We start from the raw sequence: 10,831 nt of genomic DNA, 5'->3' as shown, positions 1-10,831 counted from the left end.
TGTTGGAGAAGACTCTTGAGAGTCCCTTGGACTGCAAGGAGATCCAACCAGTCCATTTCAAAGGAGATCAATCCTGGGTGTTCATTGGAAGGACTGATGCTAAAGCTGAAACTCCAATACTTTGGCCACCTCATGCGACGAGTTGACTCACTGGAAAAGACTCTGATGCTGGGAAAGGTTGGGGGCGGGAGGAGAAGGGGACGACAGAGAATGAGATGGCTGGATGGCATCACCGACCCTGTGGACATGAGTTTGAGTGAACTCCGGGAGTTGGTGGTAGACAGGGAGGCCTGGCATGCTGTGATTCATGGGGTCACGGAGAGTTGGACACGACTGAGCGACTGAACTGAACTGAACTGAACTGAGCATTTTAAAACTACAGGTGTACCACACCAGGACTCCAGAGGTAATGGTTCACATCCTGGCTCTGTAGCTTCTAGGAAATCCCTGTATCTCTGTGGGCCTCAGTTTTGGTGTCTATAAAACAGGGAGATTAGATATGGGGTGGGGGTTCCCATTTGACTGTGACCACAGAGCTCTTTATTCAAGCAAAATCTTACTTGGAATCTAACGTATAAAACACACTAAAAACTGAGTTTCTCAGGTTGGTTTTTTTTTCTGTGAGTGGGGACAGTCCCCACAGGCCAGCTCCTTGCTTACCTTGTCGCCTCCACCCCAAAGCCCCTCCTGGAGCCCCAGCACAGAGCGCACAGTTCCAAAAAGCACAGGTGGGAAACCACGGCCCCACCTCCCCTCTCAAGAGGCCATGCTCCTCGCCCCCCAGACATGCACGGCGCCTGTCACATAGTAGGCACTTCATAAATACTTGTGAGAGAAAGAATGAAAGATTACCCTGCCTTTTCGGAAATGGGGATACGTAGTTTTCATTTCCTCTGCTGATTGCCCCAGGTAGTTAAAGTGCTAAGATGGATCCTGGGGGAAACCAAATGTTACATTTATGGAAAAGCTGCTTTTAGATACTGAAGTGGCTTCCAAGTTCAGCGTGGCCATAAGTTAAGGGTCTGTCAGCACTTCCATTATGAACACCGCTTTGTGGTTTCATAACTTAGCCATAAAAGTTTGCTTCAGGCTATCCCTCGGCATACAAATTGAAAACCCTGTTTTAGGCCAAAATGTGGGAATTAGAAAACAAACAATTTATTGGTTTCAGACATAGTTTTGTACCCGTCTCAACCAAATAAGATTTATTATGTGGGCAATTAGAGGGGACTAAGCCACTTGGTTCTTGAAAAATAAAAAAAGAGGAAAATAGCCAAACTATTTATATTTTAACAGTTGTCCCTGGGTATGATCAATCATTCTTTTGGGTCCTATTTTTATCAAGTACTTTATCCCCTGCATTGATGAGCCCTGGAGTCTATTTATACATTCTTTTTCCTTCTTTTTTAAACATTTTCTGTTAATGGTATCGGAATGAAAAATATTGCCTTGTTTTTAACCAAAAAGCAAGCAACGTAAATGAGACTTATCTCAAAAAAATAAATAAAAGAGCTTAATGCTGCTTTTGGTAAGTATTTTGAGAATGACAAGTATCTCATTTTAATGAACAAAAAAGACAACATCAGTAATGAATAAACAGGGATACAAGACATTGTTCTACAGTGTGAGAACTGGTTAGAGTTGAGAAGTCACCTGGTCAACTTGCTGACTTACCAGGTCAGGAAACAGAGGCCCCAGCTAATAAAAGCCCTGTTGCTCCTAACTCCGAGGACGAGAGCTGGGTGTTCTACAGCCCAGCTTGGCGATCGGCTCATTCCTATTTCCCATGGATGTAACAATTCAAGGCCAGGAGTCTACATTTTCCTGACCTACTCATGTCTACCACGACACATACATATATGCCCCTAACCATACAAGAATACACCTTCCTGCACACAACGTATGGCACTTTGTGACTCTGGTTACCCAAGTCACAAGCCATGCACCATCAGTGCCCTTGGTATGCACTTGTATTCTGTCCTCTTGAAGCCAAGCACAGTTTTAAGCACCTAAAGACATGGGGTGGGTTGCTGGGTCACAGGCACTACCTGACTAGGGAGAGACCCAGATACTGGGCTTGTAAGCAGCTTAATAACATATGGCTCAGTCCTCTAGCTCAGAAATGCAGCTGAACAAACCAGGTTATAGTTCCTGTTTATCTGCTTCTGACTGAAGAGATGATGTATTTGTGAATCTGATTTAGTGCATGACAACACTCTATTACAGTACTAGGGAGCAGCAGGGTTTAGAGTCTCCCTACTCTGTTACTACAGCACCTCACAGGGCCCTCTCACACTGTTGAGAATGTCTGTCTGAACATCTGATTTCCCTTGCAGCCTGCACTCTGGGGCAGGAACCCAGTCTAATTCCTCTCCTTATCATCACTGTCTGGCACAGGGCAGGTACTCAACAGATGTGTGCCGAATGAACAAATAAATGGATAGATGAAGGACCAAATGCACACACTTGCTGATGGGGCTCATCGTCTCTCTGCGGTGGCTCCCCAGGTCTCTCCTGGGCCATGCATGCCCTAGGCCTCCGCACAGTCTCCCCACGCCATAGAAACCAGCCAGACCTCTCAGCAGCCACCACTTCTCTTTGCAGAAATACTTTTGATAGAAAGAATGCAATTCTGGGAATAACAGCACAGTGAACGTATTTTCTTGATTCAAATGGGAATTTGAGTTGGAACAATAGGAAATTCTAAAATACCTGGGTAGAAGATCACAGCCCACTCCAACCTCTCTGGTTTCCACTTCAGTCTTGGACTGGGTTTCTATTAAATAGTCCAACCTGCTTTGTAGTTCATTATTCTAGAGATGAGGGGGAAAAGGGCTGTTAGTCAAGCAAATGTGTTCCCCCACAAATACATATGATACAATATATATGTATTATCCAGATTTTCCCCTAGACACAGACCTCTATCACAATGTATTTTTAAGTGCCTCTTATACAGTAGGAATTGAAGGAATACATTGACTGAATCTTTACAGATAGCTTTATGTGCATGGACACACGTATGTATCCAATTTTACCTGAATGGAAACAAATAAAATATCCTACTCTGTACCATTATTTGCTGCTTTTTGCCCACTCAACAATGTGTTGTGACTCTTTCCATGTTTATTAGTTTTCTTTTTATGTCAACAAACTATTTTAATGGGTTCATAGCATTCCATTGTACATTATTTAACTAGTCTCTTACTGATGACCTTTAGATATTTATCACTTTTTTTGTAATTATAAATAAGGTACAGCTCATGTTTTAAAACTCCCTCATTAAACTATAAAATGAGTTTAAGTCTATTAACTTAATTTAGAGGGAAATACCTCTGTAACTTAATAATTAGTATTTCGTAGGTGTGGAAAATTCAGAATCTCAAACATATAAAGTAGAACAAGCTCCTTGGGATTAAAATTAGCATTCTGAAATAGTGTTTTTTTCCCAGGCCAGAGCCAAACATTACATAGGTTGATGATTAGATGCTCAGGAATTGGAAATTTGCCCCATGGGGGAAATGAAGGACAAAGGAGCAAGAGAGTTGAAATGAAAACAGATGAAGTGCTGCTGCCTAAAACCCAAAGGACATAAGGACACACCTTTTAAAAAATTCAGACAGTGGTTATCTCTGTGTATAGAGATTTTTTTATTTCTCTTTTAAAGTTCTATGTATTTTCTGTAATGCTAAATTTTCATGAGGCAATAACCATAACAATGTTCCTGACTGTATTCCTCAGAACACAGTATGTAGTATATGCAAAATAAATATGTATTGAATAAATGTATAAATGCCTTTGAAAGTGTGTTAGTCGCTCAGTCATGTCCAACTTTTTGTGGCGCTCTGGACTGTAACTTGCGATTCCTCTGTCCATGGGATTCTTCTCCAGGCAAGAATACTGGAGTGGGTTGCCATGCCTTTCTCCAGGGGATCTTCCTGACCCGGGGATCAAACCCAGGCAGGTTCTTTACCAACTGAGCCACCAGGGAATGAGTGTTTTATTTGCATAACCAGAAAAAATTAAGCATTTGTCTTTTCTAAGCTGATGCTGAAGCTAAGGCACTGTATTCTAAGACACTCAACAACACATGAAAGTTGAAAAGTTACTTGGAAACAGAAGCTCATTTGTTCTGAAAGAGCTCCTGCTCTGGATGGGTGATACCAAGGTGCAAAGCAGCAGCTCTGGTGCAGACTCACATTCTGCAGGATGTAAAGGTCTAGGAATCCCTCTGATAAATGGAAAACAGTGTAAAGGAAGAGAATGCACTCCAGGTTCCCTAGCTGCTGACAAGCCATGACTGATCTGTGGGCTCGGCATCTGTCACCTGGTGCTCTGGGAGAATGGTGTTGGCTAACTGCCAGGGGTTCACCACCATTTACACACACACACACACACACACACACACTGCTCCACCGACAATATCTGCACTCTCCCATTCATATAGAAAGAGAGGCCTGCCCATTAACAATCAACAATCCCCCTGTTTCATTCTTTCTCAGTGTAAACTGTAATCATGAGGATTTTGTCAAATGCTGAACTGAGTAACTATAGTTAGGGGGCAAAAAGGCAAGGTTAGCAAATGTACCCCAACTGGTATACAGTGAGTAGGGGACTTGTAGTCCTAAGTCTTTTGTTCTGTTTCAAAGGAACTCTTGTACAAATCAAACTTCCCTGGTGGTTCAGATGGTAAAGAATCTGCCTACAGTGCAGGAGACCCGGGTTCAAACCCTGAATCAGCTATTCACTGAAGCACTGATATGAAAATCTTTAACTTTTAAAAACGTTATACTATTAGTTAAAAAAAAAAAAAAACACCTGAGTATCTGCTGGGAATCAAGTAGTATGTAAAATCAAGTGAGGGGAGGAAGTTGGCAGCTAAAGAAATAGGGCATAATTTGTAACCTTTGAGGAGTTCAGTCTTTTGGGGGTGTAGACATCTAAACAGAAAATAACAGAACAAACTCCTAAGTCTCATGCCAGAAGGACCCAGAAAATATCATGGGGGCACTTCAGAGGGGATGTCTAACTCAAAATGGAGGACTGAATTGTCTGTGAAAATTTTCTGGAGTTATGCAAGGGACAAAGAGTAAGTGAAATAAAAGGAATGAGTCATCCAGAATTATGGAAGAATACTAAGTTGAGAACAGGCACCTGACTGTAGTATACAGGTATGCAGAAGTTAGTTATGAAGGGCTGTGTATGCCACTACCAAGCCTCTACACCCAGGCCCATAAGACCAAACTCAAATTTTACTTCAAACACTTGGGATCCAAGTGAAAACTGTATTGGGAGGAAATAAAACTATAAGGAAGGAAGATCAGTCAAGGAGTTCACTGCAATTTTCTAGGTAGAGTGAGAGCCACACTTCTAGTATATAGGAGTAAGCAGTTAAATAGAGCCTCCTCAAAAATATGCAATGGCAAAAAAGACAGTCTCTTCAACAAGTGGTGCTGGGAAAACTGGTCAACCATGTGTAAAAGAATGAAACTAGAACACTTTCTAACACCATACACAAAAATAAACTCAAAATGAATTAAAGATCTAAATGTAAAACCAGAAACTATAAAATTCTTAGAAGAAAACATAGGCAGAACACTCTCTGACATAAATTACAGCAAGATCCTCTATGACCCACCTCCCAGAGTAATGAAAATGAAAATAAACAAATGGGACCTAATTAAAAGCTTTTGCACAATGAAGGAAACTACAAGCAAGGTGAAAAGACAGCCTTCATAATGGGAGAAAATAATAGCAAATGAAGCAACTGACAAAGAATTAACCTCCAAAATATACAAGCAGCTCATACAGCTCATACCAGAAAAACAACCCAATTAAAAAGTGGGCAAAAGAACTAAATAGAAGAAGACATATAGATGGCTAATAAACACATGATTATTGGAGCAATGCAAATCAAAATCACAATGAGGAATCATCTCACACTGGTGAGAATGGCCGTCATCAAAAAGTCTACAAACAATAAGTGCTGGAGAAGGTGTGGAGAAAGGGGAACCCTCTTACACTGTTGGTGGGAATGCAAACTGGTACAGCCACTATGGAGAACAGTGTGGAGATTCCTTTAAAAAAAACTGGGAATAGAACTGCCATAAGACCCAGCAATCCCACTGCTGGGCATATACCCCAAGGAAACCAGAACTGAAAGAGACTCATATACCCCAATGCTCACTGCAGCACTATTTACAATAGCTAGGACGTATATTGTCACCCTGCTTATTTAACTTATATGCAGAGCACATCATGAGGAACGCTGGGCTGGAAGAAGCACAAGCTGGAATCAAGATTGCCGGGAGAAATATCAATAACCTCAGATATGCAGATGACACCACGTTATGGCAGAAAGTGAAGAGGAACTCAAAGGCCTCTTGATGAAAGTGAAAGAGGAGAGTGAAAAGGTTGGTTTGAAGCTCAACATCCAGAAAACAAAGATCATGGCATCTGGTCCCATCACTTCTTGGGAAATAGATGGGGAAACAGTGGAAACCGTGTCAGACTTTATTTTTTTGGGCTCCAAAATCACTGCGGATGCTGATTGCAGCCATGAAATTAAAAGACGCTTACTCCTTGGAAGGAAAGTTATGACCAGCCTAGACAGCATATTAAAAAGCAGAGACATTACTTTGCCAACAAAGGTCCGTCTAGTCAAGGCTATGGTTTTTCCCGTGGTCATGTATGGATGTGAGAGTTGGATTGTGAAGAAAGCTGATCGCCGAAGAATTGATGCTTTTGAACTGTGGTGCTGGAGAAGACTCTTGAGAGTCCCTTGGACTGCAAGGAGATCCAACCAGTTCATTCTAAAGGAGATCAATCCTGGGTGTTCATTGGAAGGACTGATGCTAAAGCTGAAACTGCAATACTTTGGCCACCTCATGCGACGAGTTGACTCACTGGAAAAGACTCTGATGCTGGGAGCGATTGGGGGTAGGAGGAGACGGGGATGACAGAATGAGGTGGCTGGATGGCATCACCGACTCGATGGACATGAGTTTGAACTCCGGGAGTTGGTGATGAACAGGGAGGCCTGGCGTGCTGTGGTTCATGGGGTCGCTAAGAGTCGGACATGACTGAGCGACTGAACTGACTGACTGAGGACATGGAAGCAACCTAGATGTCCACCTGCAGTTGAATGGATAAGGAAGTTGTAGTACATATACAAATGGAATATTACTCAGCTATAAAAAGGGATGCATTTGAGTCAGTTCTAATGAGGTGGATGAACCTGGAGCCTATTATACTGAGTGAAGTAAGTCAGAAAGAGAAACACAAATACTGTATATTAACACATATATATGGAATTTAGAAAGACAATAATGACTATCCTACATGCAGGGCAGCAAAAGAGACACAGATGTAAACAACAGACTTTTGGACTCTGTGGGAGAAGACGAGGGTGGGATGATTTGAGAGAATACCATTGAAACATATATATTACCACATGTAAAATAGATGACCAGTGCAAGTTCAATATATGAAGCAGAGCACCCAAAGCCAGTGCTCTGGGACAACCCAGAGGGATGGGATGGGGAGGGAGAGGGTTCAGGATGGGGGAACACATGTATACCTCTGGCGTATTCATGTTGATGTATGACAAAAACCATCTCAATATTGTAAAGTGATTATCATCCAATTTAAACAAATAATTTAATTTTAAAAATAGAGACACTTGCAAAGAATAGCTATCAACCTTGGACAGAAGACAGACAACAACTGAGGTCTTCAGAGACTGAAGGACACCTAAGTTTTAGACAGGATGTAAAACTTGGAGCAGATGACAAGCATTGGCTGGGTTCTCTGTGATTCTTTTGTTTCTGTTTGTAGCTTTGCCCAAGAGCAGAATAGTCATAGTGGAGGCAGCACAAACACAGTAAAAATTCGGTAGAAAGATCATCTGTCTGGTAGGGAGAAAAATCCAGTAGGAGTCTATGGGATAGAAGGGTTACCAAGAGTGAGAGGGAAGCCAAAATGGAAGGGTCAGAAAAGACTGAAATTCTATATTCTGTGTATAAAGTCAGTTCCAGTCTCCAGCAGACCCCTGAACCATGTACATGTGGAGCAAAGTAAAAGAAGTGTGAAGCCAAGGCTTAAAGAACTGAACTGAGATCTAACCCATCACCCACAAACCAGGATGCAGTTGGGTCCAACCAGATTCTTTACCTTCTAAAGCAATTACAAGTCTATTTTCCTGCATATCACTGATTAAGGAGGAAAAAAAACAGAAAAATATAAATAGAAAACAAATGGTAACTTTAGAACAGAAAAATACCTGAAATTAGATCAATTACTAGATTGCCCTAAGAAAAGAATGGATATACCAAAGGAAGGAGTCAGTAAACTTGAAGACACATTAATAGAAGTCATTCAATCAAGATAAGATAATGTTGAAAATAATAAATGAAACTTCATGGAATGTGAGACAATTTTTAAAAGCCTAACGTAGGGACACTGGAATCACAGAAGGAAAGAAGAAACTGGAGCAGAAAAAATTTTCAAAGAACTAATGTGGAGGCAGTGGGGTGGGGTGTAGTCCATCTCCAGGTTCTTGGGGAAAACAAAGAATGGCTGAAATTTTCCCATATTTGGTAAGACATAAATTTATATAAATTCAAGAACTGAATATAACCAATATGTTGATTATATATTATTGAATATATATATTCAATATATATTGATATATATTGATTCAATATATATTCTTGAATATAACCAAGAATCTCATCAAACTCAGACAACAAATGCAAAGAGAAACCTACCTTGGCATATCACAGTCAAACTACTGAAAAACACAAAGAAAAATCTTGAAAGTCATCCTGTTATATATAGGGAAACAGTAATCTGAATTACCAAAGGTTGCTCATCAAAAACTATGAAAGCCAGATAAGACTGAATACAAACGAAGGAAACTGTCAACCTAGAACTCTCTATATATTTCCATAATGAAGGTGAACTACAGGCCTTAGTTTCAAATAAGAAAAACTAAGTGAATCTGTTCCCATCTGGTCTGCACTACACAAAATGCTAAATAAAAATTCTTCACCCTGAAGAGAGGTATCAGAAACTCAGATTTTTCAGGAATGAGTGAAGAATATCAGAAATAAATACTATATGAGTAAACATAAAAGACAATTATTTTCTCTTAATTTCTCCAAAATATATATGACTTAAAACTTCTTGCAATATACTGTGGGTTTATAGTAATATATAGATACAATACATAAAGTAACTCAGACAGCAGGGGGAAGGGTTAATGGACCTTATCATTGTAAGATTTCTACATTTTATATTAAGTGGTACAAAATATTACCTCTAAGTAGACTGTGAACACTTAATGATGTATATTATAGTACCTAGAGCAACCACTCAAATATTAAAGACACAATGCCAATTGCTGAATGGATGAATTAAAATGAAATTCTAAAAAATTTTGGGATAGTCCAAAAAAAGGCAAGAGAAGGGAACAAAACCAGCAAGTAAGCCAGAGGGACTAAATAGAAAACAAACAATGGCAGAACTAAATCCAACCATATCAATAAAAATTAAATGTCAATAGACTGTACAGTTCAGTATAAGAATATCAGAATTTATAAAGAAACAAAACCTAATTATATATTGTCTATAGGAGATGTACTTTAAATAACACAGATCAGTTAAAAATAAGTGGATGGAAAAAAATATACCATGCAAACAATAAACTTAAGAGTGCAGAAATTATAATACCAGATAAAAGAGACTTTAAGACAAAGAGTATGAACAAAGGTAGTGACCAGTATTTCATAATAAGGAGATCAATTCATGCAAAACACAACAGTCAAAAATGTGTATGTACCTAATAAGAGAGCTTTAAAATATATGAAATAACAAACAAAATTAAATAGACAGTCTGAAATCACAGCAGGGACTTTAATACCCACTCTGAGCAACTAAGAGAACAGTTATACAAAAACCAGGAAAATCATAAATAATCCAGGCAATATTATCAACAACCTAAATCTAATTGATATTTATAGAACACACACTGTACACACAAAAACAGCAGAATATGAATTTTTTTAATAATACTAAACCAAGAGAAACCATATGCTGAGCCATAAAACAAGTCAAACTAAATTTAAAAGAATGAAGACCATACAAAGCACGTTCTAGGACCATAACAATTAAGTTAGAAATATAAAACAATAAGATATCTAAGAACACCACAAATATTTGGAAGCTGAACAACACACTTCTAAATAATTGATAAGTCAAAGAAGAATCTCAAAGGAAATTAGAAAATATTTTGAACTGGATGATAATGAAAATACATCTTATTAAAGCTTGTAGGTTGCAGGTGAAGCAGAGCTGGGAAGGGACATTCATAGATTTAAAAGTGTATATTAGATTTTAATTAGGTCCCATTTGTTTATTTTTGCTTTTATTTCCAATATTCTGGGAGGTGGGTCTTGGAGGATCCTGCTGTGATTTATGTCGGAGAGTGTTTTGCCTACGTTCTCCTCTAGGAGTTTTATAGTTTCTGGTCTTACATTTAGATCTTTAATCTATTTTGAGTTTATTTTGGTGTATGGTGTTAGGAAGTGTTCTAGTTTCATTCTTTTACAAGTGGCTGACCAGTTTTCCCAGCACCACTTGTTAAAGAGACTGTCTTTTCTCCATTTTATATTCTTGCCTCCTTTGTCGAAGATAAGGTGTCCATAGGAGCGTGGGTTTATCTCTGGGCTTTCTATTTTGTTCCATTGATCTATATTTCTGTCTTTATGCCAGTACCATACTGTCTTAATGACTGTGGCTTTGTAATAGAGCCTGAAGTCCGGCAGGTTAATTC

The 10,831-nt window shown here is 39.4% G+C and overlaps 1 protein-coding gene across 2 annotated transcripts in view; it reads right to left on the bottom strand.

Annotated features, from left to right (window-relative positions):
* The window catches only part of MYZAP (myocardial zonula adherens protein), a 145,674-nt gene that overhangs the window by 39,840 nt on the left and 95,003 nt on the right, over positions 1–10,831 (bottom strand). For both annotated transcript variants that reach the window (XM_055435382.2, XM_088839649.1), the window contains exon 12: positions 2,713–2,813. In XM_055435382.2, coding sequence (XP_055291357.2) covers positions 2,713–2,813 — 101 coding nt within the window. The remainder of the gene's footprint in view (positions 1–2,712; positions 2,814–10,831) is intronic.

This window comes from Moschus berezovskii, chromosome 9 (assembly GCF_049115385.1).
Source record: "Moschus berezovskii isolate FMDL1 chromosome 9, NW_MosBer_1.0, whole genome shotgun sequence".
In the NCBI taxonomy this organism is placed as follows: Eukaryota; Metazoa; Chordata; class Mammalia; order Artiodactyla; family Moschidae; genus Moschus; species Moschus berezovskii.
Note: the sequence above shows the minus strand (reverse complement) of the source record. Positions and strands in the feature narration are given on the sequence as shown.